Raw genomic sequence first — 14,503 nt, 5'->3', positions numbered from 1 at the left:
TGTTGGGAAATGGTTTTTATAGATCATTAAATATTAAGCACTGTGGAGTTTCTTCAAAGGACTTTCTCTTTTCTCCTACCCTCCCATCTCTATCTTGCCCTCACTTCCATGTGCCCTCTGCCCTTCTCCTCAAGCCTCATTCTCTCTACTCATCCCATAGGTTCCACTTTTCTGTCCATTGCCTGTTTCTGTAGTCTTCCTTCAGCTTCCCTGACTCTAAGCTCCATGCCCCTTTTATTCTGCTATATCCTAGATTTCTCTCCTGTCCTGTTATCCCTTGTGTAATTTAAAACAACAACAGCAACTCAGCCAAACTGACAGCTTTTCCTTTCCTCACAGAAGCTGAATTGCAAGCTATTCCCTGAACATCCTGTGCCATCACACTAGCTCAGTCAATCAGTGTCAGAGGCTTCACCACCACAAGCTCAATACAATATAGAAAGATCATGGCACTTTCACTACACATTAGAAAGTGTTTCATGATTTAGCTTTTCCAACACATCCACAAGCTAAGTTAACGCTGAGTGGCAATGCGTTGCTCAAGGACATCTGGTGCGCTTCGTGAATGAAAAGGGGATGTGATGTGAGGCATCTTTCATGTCTAAATTGCAACAGTCTGGCCACTTCACCTGTGTGGTGTTGTTGTTGTTGTTGTTGTTCAGTCGTTCAGTTGTGTCCGACTCTTCGTGACCCCATGGACCAGAGCATGCCAGGCACGCCTGTCTTCCACTGCCTCCCGCAGTTGGTCAGACTCATGTTGGTAGCTTCGAGAACACTGTCCAACCATCTCATCCTCTGTCGTCCCCTTCTCCTTGTGCCCTCCATCTTTCCCAACATCAGGGTCTTTTCTAGGGAGTCTTCTCTTCTCATGAGGTGGCCAAAGTACTGGAGCCTCAACTTCAGGATCTGTCCTTCCAGTGAGCACTCAGGGCTGATTTCTTTAAGGATGGATAAGTTTGATCTTTTTGCAGTCCATGGGACTCTCACGAGTCTCCTCCAGCACCATAATTCACCTGTGTAGCTGTGATCATTTCTGACTTTGTCCTTTGCTCCCATCTAGAGCTAACAACAGAACCCACAGATGGCTCATGATATTTTGGTGGCTGCCTATCTAACATTGCTCCGTGTGGTCATAAAATAAACAGAAGCCCTGATATTGGATGTCCCCAAATCTCCTTCCTGAGATGGGTCACCTCGCTGTGCCTAAAGTCAAAGCCAAACCATGTTTTCTGACGGCTTGAAGCAGAAGCCAGCAAACCATGATCCTGCCCTAAGACTAGCACCAGACCCAGCCCTCCAAGCAGAGACAGGGGATGGACAAGCCAACCCTTTTAATTTCCCACAATGCTCCTGTCTTGGCATCCACTCTGGGGCACTGTGGAAATTTTATAGGTGGCTAGACCCAGTGTCCAGCACTGCTTGGGAGTGATGCCACCACAAGCCTGCTAAGCCACCTGAGCCCACTGATACTGGGCCCCACTGACACTTTGCCCAGGGGCCCTCAAACCTGGAGCTGACTCCAATCTGCCCCACCCTACTCGGCAGTGCTGTCAAGTATCCATTTTCCCTGGATTCTCCCTTATTTTAAGAAGTTTCCCACTGCTCTCCCCTTATTTTTTATTTCCCTTAAATTTCCCATTTTTAATGGAAGCAGCTCCTCCACTGCTGGCCAGGGACTGGGTGGGAAGACCTCGCCCTACTTGGAGAGAAAAGCCTCAGCCCTCAAAGCAAGTGGGAGCCGTTTCCTGTCCTTACAGGGGGGTGTATTCCTCCCCCTGCAATCAGCCCTATCCGTTGCCGCCGAGCCCCTCAGCCGGCCAATAGGGTTAGCTGACGGGCGGAGCCTGGCTGCCTTTGAGCAGCTGCTGCTTCCTGTCCTGTTTTGATGGATCAGACAGAAGACGATGGGGCTCCATTGCGCGGAGCACATGGCTGCCCTCCTCTTTGCTCTGCTCTGAGCCCGAGCCTGCTTGGAGTTTACATTGCTGCTCCGCCCACTTTTGCTTCTGGCTCCGCCCACCACTGACATGTGACTGTCCCCGGGATAGGTGAGACTGCTGATCCCTTATTTTCAAATCCGAAACTTGACAGCTATGCTACTCGGGCCAAAATATTTCGTTACATATCCAGATCTGGGAGCAGAAAACATGGATCCCTATGTTCTAACAATCAGATTTCCACTCTGACTGAGCCAACTAGGGAGAAATTACCAGGTATCACATGTCCATTTCTTTGCTACCACTAAATCCCAACATAAAACCCACTGTCACTCTAGCAATATGTTTTGACCATTGGACTTGCTGGCTAGGGCTGATGGGTGTTGGGAGTCCAACATCATCTCAAGGGCACCAGCTTGAAGAAGGCAGGCACTAGTTTTTACAAGAGCAGGAAATAAGGCTGCTTTCCATCCCATCTCATTACATTTTATAGCCCACATCCCATCCCTTGCCAAAAGTTGGAATGCAAACTGCCCTAGTTGCCCCTGCCTGCTCTAACTACTGGATTCTGCAGTCTCTACTAGCAACAGCAAGTCTGCTGTTAGTGAAGGAAAGTTTTGTTTCCATTCAAGAAGCCAGGTGGAAAGCGAGGGAAAACACTGTGTGTGTGTGTGTGTGTGTGTGTGTGTGTGTGTAAAAGCAATGCAGGTTGATGGCCCCATCAGTTATAAATGTCACCCTCGCCTGGTGTGAAGTGTAGGGACCCAGCAGCAAACATACCTGCGTTTTGTTTGTATGAAAAATAAATTGATTGCAGGCTGGCATATGGTGGAGAGACGTGCATTTTGTCGGCCTTGGCAAATATTCCCGGCTCAGCCCTGCAAGGGGTGCGGAGAAGAAGCAGTCACAAAAATTGTACATTTCTTGAAGGCTGCGCATAGCACAGACAAGGCAGTGATCCTAGCTACATGCAAGCGGTGTGATCAGTGTAACATGTAGCTCGGCTCTATAGTGGAGAGGTGTATTTCCATCTCCCAGGAAAGCGCTTTGTCTTTCTTTGTCTTTTTCCCCCCTTCAGGAGGGGGAAGCAAACAAGGAAATTAACTGCAAGACAATGACATTTTGAGAACCATGCAGGCAGCTTGGATAGGGTTTCACAGGCTGTGGGCCCCAACACACACAGTGATAGCATCTTCCAGATGCACAAAAACAGCTCTGTGCCCCTTTGGGATGAACCTTGTGGGTGATTCATGTGAGCTCCAAGCCTCCAGCCTCTTTCTAGGCTTGCAGCTGGAGGCATCCTTGTGCACTCGGAGAACCCAGAGGCTGATGAGACAGAGGAAGGCCATTTTTAGTAAAAGGCGAAAGATCTATACAATCTGGGGTGAAACCAGAATATTGACAGAGAAAGGCCATTTGAGGTTCCCAAAGGTTGCTTGGCCCAGTACCTCAGGAATACTTAGCATAACTGCACATGGCAAGCTATTCTTCCCCAAACCTCGGGCCATTTGGCAATCTTGGTGCAAAGTGGAACACTGGCAGGAGCCCAAAGAAGCTGGGGGCTCCCGAGCATATTGCAAAAAAGGGTGAGGGTTTTTTTTTTGTTTTGTTTTTTGTTTAACTTCTCTCACAGTGGGTCCCTACTCTGCACACACTTTCCCCAGCCTCTCTCACCCACCTTTGCCATATAGTTGTGTCTAACATTACTTCCCCTCCCCACCCCATTTAATGAAGGGAGGGGGAAGAAAAGAAAAGAAAAACCAGAATGAGAAAAAGGTGAATGGAAGGGAAGAAACACCACCAGCTCACGCCAAGAAGCAATATTTTTTTTCTCCTCTTACTTTGCAAAACCACCCACAAAAGAGTCTGCCCAGGTTTCAGTAGTCTAAGCAAGTTTCCCTAGAAGTATCATACAACTGGAAGGTGCCTCAAGGGTAATCTAGTCCAACCCAATGCAATGAAGGACTTTTTGGCCCACAACCCTGAGACTGAGAGTCTCATGTTCTACCTTCTAAGTCAGGCATAGGCAAACTTGGCACTCCAGCTGTTTTGGGACTACAGCCCCCATCATCCCTGACCACTGGTCCTGTTAGCTCGGGATGATGGGAGTTGTAGTCCCAAAACAGCTGGAGGGCCGAGTTTGCCTATGCCAGTTCTAAGCTACCTGCCCCACAGGACCTGGACTCACCTCCAGCTCCCTTGAAGAGCATCTTTCTCCCTGCCCACTCACAGCGGCAGAAAAGCAACAGGTGACCCCACTTCCTCCCCTCACCAAGTTCTACGCCACGGGAGTTTCTCCTTTGGGGAACTGATCAGCCCCAAGCCCCAATGAAACATAGGACTGTCTATCTGCAGTCCAATGCAGGACTCTTTTGCCCAACATGGGACTTGAACCCAAGACCCTGACATTAAGAGTCTCATGTCCTACCGACTGAGCAGACCCTCTGGCCTCACAAGTACACCCCTCACCTCCACCAGCTGAATAAAACAAACTTTTCTCCCCCTCCCGCTCTGATTTTGCCTGAGGTCCCCCAACTCCCCTCCAATGGTCCCGGCGCCTCCCTCCCTCCCAGCCGCCCTCCCCGCGGGTCCCGGAGGCGGGGGCAGACGCTGCTGGGACGCGCTGGGCTGGCCGAGCGGCCGCTGGACTGGCTGTGGCAGCCGCAGGAGCCGAGGAGATGGGAGACAAGGAAGCCAGCGCGACTCTCCAGCCCAGCCCCGGAGCGAAGGGCGCCCCTTTGAGGGGCAGGTTCTCCCGGCAGCTCAAGAGACATCCAGGAGTGAGTCACCTCTTTCCCGCTTGACCCCTTAGCCTAAGATTAGTGACCCTGAACCCCACTCCACTCCCCCCGCCTACTTCCACAGCAGCCCCCCCAAACCCTCACTAGGCTACCCACAACCCTAAACCTTTGTTTCCTTCTCTCGCCAACCCCCTGCACAGAAAGTACTGCTGAGCATTGCCGCCTTCCCCACCGCTGCAGGCAGAAAGTCGCCAGGTGCAGCTTTCCCCCAATAAAGAGATGCAACTTTCCTCTTATCACTTTGTCTCTACGGTTGGGGGAGAGAGAAACTGCACCAGCCCGCTTGCTTGCTTGCTTGCTTATTTGCCTTCCTCACACCAGAGAGGCACAGGAACCTGCTTCGTTTCTTTTTAAATGAAACGTGAAAACCAGCCACTTCCTTTTCCCCTGTCCCAAGGAGTGAGGTGTTCCAGGTTTCTTTCTTCCACACTCCCATTCTCTCCCCCCCCCCCCGTGAAGTTCCCACTCCTATCTTCCTATGGGGAACGGCAGCAGCTCAGCAGGAGAGCACTGATTGCGGGCAGAAGGTTTCAGGTTCAATCCCCAACATCTCCAGGGAGGGCAAGGAAGATGCCATGCCTGAAACGCTGCAGAATCCCTCCTCTTCAGGGCTCATCCACACTTGCCTTTTGCCCTGGGCTTCCTAGGCAAAGATCTGCACTTCCCCACCCGTGTCGGATCACTTTTCTTTTTTCTTTTTGATTTCCGCTAGAAAACCTGCTCTTTGCTGCTGAATCAGAGCCAAAGGCAATTCGGTTTTTTCCGCAATGGTAAAGAGCAGGTTTTCTTGGGGAAAGCATCAAAACAAAAACCAACCAAACCAACCAACCAACCCTTGGACCTGGACAGCCTTGAGCTATAACTAGAAATGCAGAGCAAAGGTAACTGTGGATGAGCCCTCGGTGTTAACAGTGATGTGCTAGATGGACGCAAGGGTCTGATTTGGTAGATGGCAGCTTCCCTCTAACCCAAGCCACGTTTGAGCCTTATTCTATAACCTCTAACCCTATAAAGACACTCAAGCCTCAGAATGCCAACCCTAACTCTTTGCATTCAGGAGGAGCATCTCATCCCTAACTGCTTCCTCCTAAGCCCACTCAGGAGAAAATATACCTGCTGCCTCTGCTAGCCGGATTCCTATCAAGCCTCTACCCTACCCTCAGAGAGCCAGTGTGGTGTAGTGGTTAAGAGCGGTAGACTCGTAATCTGGTGAACCGGGTTCGCGTCTCCGCTCCTCCACATGCAGCTGCTGGGTGACCTTGGGCTAGTCACACTTCTCTGAAGTCTCTCAGCCCCACTCACCTCACAGAGTGTTTGTTGTGGGGGAGGAAGGGGAAGGAGAATGTTAGCCGCTTTGAGACTCCTTCGGTAGTGAAAGCGGGATATCAAATCCAAACTCTTCTTCTTCTTCTTCTTCTCAGTGATGCCGTTAGGTAGTTGTAGACCATAAGCGCTGGCTCCTAGGGGCTGAAGCACTTTCAGACCCACCATGATTTGGTTTTTTTAACGGGGGGGGGGGGTTGTTCAGATTTTTGTTGTTGTTGTTCAGTCATCCTGAGAAGCTGGTGCCTCTGCTATATAGCCAGAGTGGGCCTGAATTCCCAGCAGCCCCAGCCAGAATAGCCAGTGTTCAGGGATGATGAGAACCGTAGCCTCAAAATATCTGGAGGCACGGCTGGTGCAGGACATTTTGGTGCCTGAGGAGGACCAGAAAATGGCACCCCCACCTCCCCGCCTGGGAATAAGGGTTGAGTGAAGATTTACATCAGGAACAAGGGGGGAAATGGAGATCTACATCAGGATCTGCTGCCAGTGGCGTAGGGAGGTGGGGGGTGCAGGCTGCCTCGGGTGTCATCACTGAGGGGGGTGACAAAATGGCAGAAATATGTGGTTTTGAATAAATAACTCCCGCACCCACCACACGCCCCTTCCTATGCCACTGCAGGAGCACTCTCCCCTCGAGTGATTTCCAGAAAACAGAAGCATTGCTGCCTCCAAATTTGCAGGGAGAGCACAGCCTTTATGGCTAGTAGCCTTCGACAGCCCTCTCCTCCATGAATCTGCCTAATCCAGAGGCGTAGCTAGGTGAGGGGGGGGTCACTGGGTGCCACACCGCGGGGCCTGCAGCGTGCCTGAGCCACGCGTCTCTCCTGAGGGGGAGGTGGCGGGTGGACTGCTTGCCAGCTCCGTGCTGCTTTTTCAAGAAGCGCAGGGCTTGCGTCTGCCCACCACCTCAGCCGCCCTACAACAAAGGGTGAGGCTGCGGAGAGGCTCCATGCAGCGCGCCCAACCATGGCTCACCCCACCCCCATGGACGGCTCGCTCCGCCCCCAGCTGCAGGGCACGCACGCCACCCTTGGCACCCGAGAAGCTAGCTATGCCCTGTCTGCTGCCCCGCCTGGACCACCTTGCCTCATAGAATCATAGAATCACAGAGTTGGAAGAGACCCCAAGGGCCATCCAGTCCAACCCCCTGGCAAGCAGGAAACACCATCAAAGCATTCCTGACAGATGGCTGTGAAGCCTCCGCTTAAAGACCTCCAAAGAAGGAGACTCCACCACACTCCTTGGCAGCAAATCCCACTGTCGAACAGCTCTCACTGTCAGGAAGTTCTTCCTAATGTTTAGGTGGAATCTTCTTTCTTGTAGTTTGAATCCATTGCCCCGTGTCCGCTTCTCTGGAGCAGCAGAAAACAACCTTTCTCCCTCCTCCACATGACATCCTTTCATATATTTGGGTGGCCCGGCCCTGTCAGAAGGGCCCATAGATTCCCTATCCCTATTTTAGACTCTGGACTTTATGCCACCCCCCACCATTGTTGTTGTTGTTGTTCAGTCGTTCAGTCGTGTCCGACTCTTTGTGACCCCATGGACCAGAGCACGCCAGGCACGCCTATCCTTCACTGCCTCTCGCAGTTTGGTCAGACTCATGTTAGTAGCTTCGAGAACACTGTCCAACCATCTCATCCTCTGTCGTCCCCTTCTCCTTGTGCCCTCCATCTTTCCCAACATCAGGGTCTTTTCTAGGGAGTAAATCCAGACATATGGCAGCCCTACCCACCATATAACAATCCCCTGATTCTTTTGAGGGTTGGGGCAGGCATGACTGTATAAAGTGACATCATAGTGCTTTGACTGTATAGGGCAGATGGATAGTTTCATGGGAATCAAAGGCATCTTCTCTCTTTCTCCCAAAAAAATATTTATTTATTTACTTGCTAGCCAAAACTTTTGAGCTTTTCTCTCCCTCCACCCATAGTGGCAAGCTTATGCATATTTAATTCTTGGTAGTTTGTTCCCTAACCCTAGATGTCCGTGGACGGCTGGCGCGCAATTGGCAAGAGGGGAGATTTGATGTGTTGTTATTTACCTTGTTATATCGATGTCTCTAAGGGGTTTTTCAACACTCTAGGAATAAATCAACACGCAGCAGTTTCCAACTCACCCCTCCCCTCTCCAAATTCGAAAGCCAGCTTAAGGTGGTCCCCCCCCATCTTTCCCCTCATACGTCGTGATCTGTTCCCCCCCCACACACACTTCAGAAATTTCAGTGGCAGAATGGAAAACCTACAACCCACCCCAAGCCACCCCCCCTTTATCCCATCTCCCAAAGCCATTGTCTCGCTTTCCATCAAAAATTCATGACAGGGATTTTGTTTACAAATATGAATAAACCCTGATAAATTATATATGCCCACGAGGCCTTGATATAAATACAATTTCCCCTCTCACAGGCTAAAAATGGGGGAGGGGGGAGATGGACTTGCCTGAGCTGGCCACACACACACACACACACACACACACACACACACTGGAGGGGAGAATAAAGGAGCACAGCTTTTCCATTCCATACAGGGGAAAATGCACAAACACTTAAAACCAGATTTTCTCTTAAAGGGTACTGGTTTTCACTTGCTATGGATCTGCATTGGTCTCATCTGAGGAATTTTATTCAAGCATTGGCAAATGGACAATCTAACCAACCTCCTAGAGACAATCTCATTACAACCCCACCCCACAGCTCTAGACCACCACCACTCTCAGCAAGCAGCATCCTGGAGGGTCCATTTATCTCTCAGAATCAGGGGCATAGCAAGGTAAATTGGTACCCGGGGGCAAAAAAAAAAAATGTCACTGCCCCCCCCCACCGGCATGGGAAGGTCAGGTGGTGCCCGGTGCGGAAAATTTCTTGTCAACCCCCCCCCCCATTGATCCTCCCCGTAAAAATGGTTTTACGTTATTTCATATTTTCTTACAAAGGAATAATAACAAGTAATAATAATAATAATAAACTTTTATTTATATCCCACCCTCCCAGGCCGAAGTCGGGTTCAGAGTGGCTAACATCAGATACATAACATTGGTATAAAATCAAACAATAATTAAATTACCTCCTAAAAACATCTCAAAATCAAATTAAAGTCTAATTAGATGGCTTTCCAGAGGGTTAGGGTTGGGAACAGTAAGTGTTCTCTGAACTGAAATTTCAGCCTTCATGACATAGGAAAACAGCCAAGTGAACAGCTATTTTGGTGGAGGAGGGTCAAGATATTAACCGATATGCATGAAATTTCATATATAGCTATATAATCCCTAGTATAGTAAGATAAGACCTTCAGAGCAGGCATTAAAAAAAAAATTCAAAAAAAATTTTCAAATCCCCCCCCCAAAATTGTTCCTTGGTGATTTGTCACCCCCTCCAGTATGGAACACGGGGCGGCCTGCCCCAGCCCCACTTGCTACACCCCTGCTCAGAATCCACCGGTTCCCACAACATGGATGTCCCAAAACAGTTAACAGGTGGCAGTTAACATCTGCTGAGAAGTGCTAAAAGAAAATAAAAGATGGGGGAGATAGAAGAAAAAAGAAATGCTGTCACTATAATACCCACTCACCCAAACAGCCAGTATTTGGGGCACATCCAAAATGTCACTATTTTGCAGGAGAGCTTCAGGTCCAAATTGGGAAATTTAGGCTTGTGCAATTGAAGCAGATTAAGGGGCTTTTTCACCCTGGTGCAACAAATCTAATAATAATAATAATAATAATAATAATAATAATAATAATAATAATATTGCAGTTAGGGAAATGACAGCAAAATGCATCGAAAAGTGTGAGATGAATGAATTACTAATAGGAGGATGTTTATGAACACTAGGGTTATAACTTTTCTTTTAACCTCATGTTCCTGTAGCTTAGTTAGATGAATTTTGGCCTAAAAACAAAGGAATGAACTGTAATTTCCAAATCTTTTGAAAAAAAGGTCACCTGAAAATCAAATAAATTGACTTTTGTATATATAACTGTATAATGTATTATGTAGTTCGACATAATAACAATAATTATGTATTAAAAGACAGGAAAAATAGAGCTTGCAATTTTTCTAAGACGTGTACAATGCTTTGTACATTGTACACAACTTCTTATTGCTTAGAATAAGTCGAGGTTGCAGTTTGTCTCTGTTTCTGCTGCAAGAACCATAAAGTTTCCACATCGCTTTGATTGCGTGTTCTGCGCACTGATTACTTCTTGGTATCTGGAGTAGGGATGGTTCCTGTTTCCAGTGATTCTCCGATACCTATAATGCTTCCCCCCCCTTTTTTTTGGTAAGGTTTCAATATTTCTGACAAGTTCTTGAAGCCATTTTCATTGAGTAGTAACATTAGATATAAGGTGATTCCAACTTTTCATTTCAGGGTGACTTTTTTCACAACTGGGAAGAATTACCGTATTTTTCGCTCCATAAGGCGCACCTAGTTTTTAGAGGAGGAAAACAAGAAAAAAAATTATTCTGAATCAAGTGTTGTAATGAGTTAGGCAAGGATCAGTCCCACCACCAGTCCCAGACCCTTATAGAGGGCAGGCACAGGATCCGCGGTTGGAAGAGGCGCTGCTCTGCACCTCTCCGAACTACGGGTCTTATGCCTGCGCTTGTGAGTGGTGGCGGGGGGGGGGGAGACGAGCAGCCCAAAAGGAGCTTTCGGGCTGCTTGTTCCTCGCCCGCCCCTTTGCAGCTGACAGTGGCTGTGGAGCAGGAACGTGAAGCCCAGAAGCTGACGGGAGCCATGGCTCCAGCGGCAGAGGCATCCCTCCGCTTGTGACTGCAGCAGCAGCCGAGGGATCCCGCTGCCGTCCAGTGCCTTCGCTCCATAAGACTTGCAGACTTTCCCCCTTCCTTTATTGTAGGAGGGGGAAAGTGCGTCTTATGGAGCAAAAAATACGGTAGTCCGTTTTTTCAGTGTTTTTAAGCAAAAGATCATTCCTTTATGATACAGGAACTCTTTTTTTTTAAGTCAAAAAGTTATAACCAGGGGCGGAGGAAGGGGGTGCAGTGGGCTGCGGACCACCCCAGGTATCACCACTGAGGGGCGTGACAAAATGCTGAGTGGCACTCACCGTGGGGGCCTTCAGCGCGCCCCAGCCATGCATCTCTCCTCGTGACGCAGCGGCTTGAGCGCCCGCAGGCTCTGCACTACCCCAAATGATCCACCCATTGCCCTCCCCCAACTGTAGGGCAGCTGAGTGGGAGGAGGCAGGCAGACTCTGGAAGCCCTGCACTGCGCCCCACCCCTATAGGCAGCTTGCCTGGGTGTGTTACCCGAGGCGCCCAAGCGGTTTCCTCTGCCACTGGTTATAACCCTAATGAACACGCTGCAAGGGAATCAGGACGAATGCAGGGCAAATGCTCGTTGTTGTCAAAGCTCCCTGCAATCAAATCAGAACAAATGCTCAATACAGACTGAACATACAGTCATATGCTACTCAGAGAAGACCCATTGAAAATGAAAAAAAAAAAACTTAAGTTGATCTTATCTATTCATTTCAATGGTCTGCTCTGTGTGAAACAAGCACTGGGTGCTAAACCATAGTCTAACCTCTGCGTATGTTTTTAAAAGCTTTGTGCCAGCAAATTGGGATGGCTGCTGAATAAACAGGTCATCCAGAGGAACCTTTGGAAGAACTTTGCTTCTGAAATTGGCCCCTCAGTTTTTACACACACCCACACTCCCTGAAGTCACCTTGTTGCAACTCAGATATTCACCAAGATTTCCTGTTTGGGTAAGCAATAATGGGGGAGTGGGGAAGCAAGCAAACTCTACTGCACATGTGCACCCACTATCAACGTTTTAAAAATGGCCATTCCCAAATTCTTCCCACAGAGGCGAAAAGGAGAGAAAAGGAGACAATGATTTACCGGAGACAGATGCTAGAAAACAGGGACTGTCCCTGGGAAATAGCAGCAGTTGGAGAGGGTGCAAAGGGTTAACTGTGAGCGCCAAGCCCTGCCTGCCTCTGATAGGTTGAAAGAAGTAGGGGGATTGGTGCAGCCCTGACATGCCATCCATTATCCACCATCAGCTGTTCTTTGCACCATCCATGTGGATCAGCATTTTCACCTTGCAACAGCTTCTCCTGCTGCTGTGTGGTTGCACTTCCCAGGGCGCCCAACTGCCGCAGCCTATGATTAATGCCAACTCCACTTCTACCGCCAACTGAGCATAAAGGAAGGAAGGAAGGAAGGAAGGAAGGAAAAGGCTTGCAACCCCAGAACTCTGCTGGTGGTACAGAAACAGAGCAGAAACATGCCGTTGTCACAAAGCAAGGCTGGTGAGAAGCAGTAGCAGTGTTGCCTGGTGGTGGTGGTGGGATTTTGTGAAGTTCTCTTTCTCAGAGTAGCAGAGACTTGGCCCTATAGTTGTCTTGCACGTGTAGAAGAAGAAAAATCTGGACCAGGAGCATTGGGCATAGCCAGGATTTATGTTAGAGGGCAGGCTTCATGTTAGGCGGGGGGGGGGGGGGGACAACCTCAGTTATTTTTATTGATTTATTTGATCTGCAGGGGCAGGTGCCTCCCCCCTGGTATGCCCATGGCCAGAAGAAAAGTCCCACATCCAGTAATTCCTAGTTGGCAGCCACACTCCTGCACTCTCTTTCCACGACTGGCATCCTTTCACCATTTTGCTGTCCCCTACACTCTAGGGCAAGGGAAGGACAATGTGGGGGCTGTTGGGAGTTGAAGACCAGCAATAAATGGAGGGCACCACCATGTCTCTAGACTAGAGTTCTCAGCAAAATAAGAACACGGGAAGTTGCCTTATGACAAGACAAATCGTAAATCCACCTTGCCCAGCACTGTCTGCAATGACATACCACCCAACTTTTTCCGATTGATACCAGGGTGGAATCTACACACATATGAAAAAACACTGTGAAAATGCTTTTTTAAAAAACGTTTTGAAAAATATATTGAATTTGCCATAGCTCATTGTCGCCATCTTGTGTCATATATTGCACTTTACAACACCCTTAAAACATTTTATTTGCAGCTGTATAGTCAAGTCCCAGGACACACTCCCAGGTGCAGTGTTCTTGCCCCTTCAAAGCGCTTTTTGGGGGCGTGATCTCGTGCGGTGCCCCAAAACAGACCACTGCAGAAGGTCACAGGTCTCCCCAATGCTGGGGGGGGGGGCAAGAGCACAGCACGAGAGCAAGCAAGATTACAGCACCCAAAATGGCCACCATGATCTTATGTGTAAAAATGGGAAACTTGGCAGGTATGCAATGCCTGGCAATGGCTCTCCAGGGCTTCAGAGGAGTGTTTTCCAGCCCTAACAAGTATGCCAGTCACATCCTCACAAGAATGCAGGAGTCTGGGAGCAATGACGAGCCAGAGACAGGAGAGTGGGTTAAACATGGCCACAAATTTACTGGTGACAGCACACCACTGGTTCAGTGCAGCATAGGGCAAGGATCTATCCATTGGGCAGCCTACCCCAGCCTGTCCACTCCAGGCCACCTCCGCTGAGACGTGCCTCTCATGAGCCAGCCAGGGCCAGAGGTGGGCTCTGGGAGGTGGGCAGGGCTCACCTGAGACAGCCATAGCATGGAAGCATGACTATCTAGGAACCAGCTCCCTCCCTCCTTCCTTCCCCTGCGGTTTCAGTGTGCAACAAAGGCCTGTCACAGAAAGCACGTTCTTCCCTAGGTATTTCCTGTAGCTCCTTAAGGAGACCTACCTAGGGTTGCATATTTCAAAAGGTAACAATCCTGACACCCCCAAAGTTGTTGAGCTTTTGGGGGGTAACCCGCCCCCCAAATACAGTGGTTTTCCATCATGTTGCCATACATCTGGGTTTCCCCTGACATTTTGCTCCCCCCACAATGCCGTTTCCCCCACAACGCCATTTTTTCACCTGGAAACCAGGACATGTTGGGAATTTTCGTGATGTATGGCAAGCTTAGACCTACCTCACATTGCAAGTAAAACAGCACTGCTTATCCACGGCTTTGACATTTATTTATTTATTTATCTATCTATCTAAGTTTATTTTTTTAATTTGACTAGTGCATCACATCATAACATTTGTAGATTGTTGCTGGATCTGGCCAGTAGCCCATCTAGCTCAGCACCCTGTTTTCACAGTGGCCAACCAGATTCCTATGGGAAACCTGCAAGCAGGACCTGAACGCAACAGTACTCTCCCCTCTGGGATTCAGGTGTATGCTACCTCTGACCGGCTAGTAGCCATGGGTAGCCTTCTCTCTCCTTCATGAGTTTGTTTAAGCCTCTTTTTAAGGCATCCTAGTTGGTGCCCATCACTGCCTTATGTGTGAGCAAATTCACTAGTTTAACTGTGTGATTGTGGGAAGGACTTCCTTTCATTTTACCTGCCCTGAATACCCCAACATTCCACTTCACTAGATGCCCCCGAAATCTGATGTCCTGAGAAAGGCAGAAAAACATTTCCCTGTCCACTTTCTCCA

General features: G+C 49.0%; 1 protein-coding gene across 1 annotated transcript in view; it reads left to right on the top strand.

Annotated features, from left to right (window-relative positions):
* Positions 1-4,591: 4,591 nt before the first annotated feature.
* NDUFA4L2 (NDUFA4 mitochondrial complex associated like 2) overlaps positions 4,592-14,503 on the top strand; it is a 31,910-nt gene continuing 21,998 nt past the window's right edge. The window contains exon 1 of the mRNA XM_033142520.1: positions 4,592-4,717. Coding sequence (XP_032998411.1) covers positions 4,616-4,717 — 102 coding nt within the window. The 5' untranslated portion in view covers positions 4,592-4,615. The remainder of the gene's footprint in view (positions 4,718-14,503) is intronic.

This window comes from Lacerta agilis, chromosome 2, assembly GCF_009819535.1.
Source record: "Lacerta agilis isolate rLacAgi1 chromosome 2, rLacAgi1.pri, whole genome shotgun sequence".
In the NCBI taxonomy this organism is placed as follows: Eukaryota; Metazoa; Chordata; class Lepidosauria; order Squamata; family Lacertidae; genus Lacerta; species Lacerta agilis.
The sequence above is the reverse complement of the archived record's forward strand: the minus strand, read 5'-3'. Positions and strand labels throughout refer to the sequence as shown.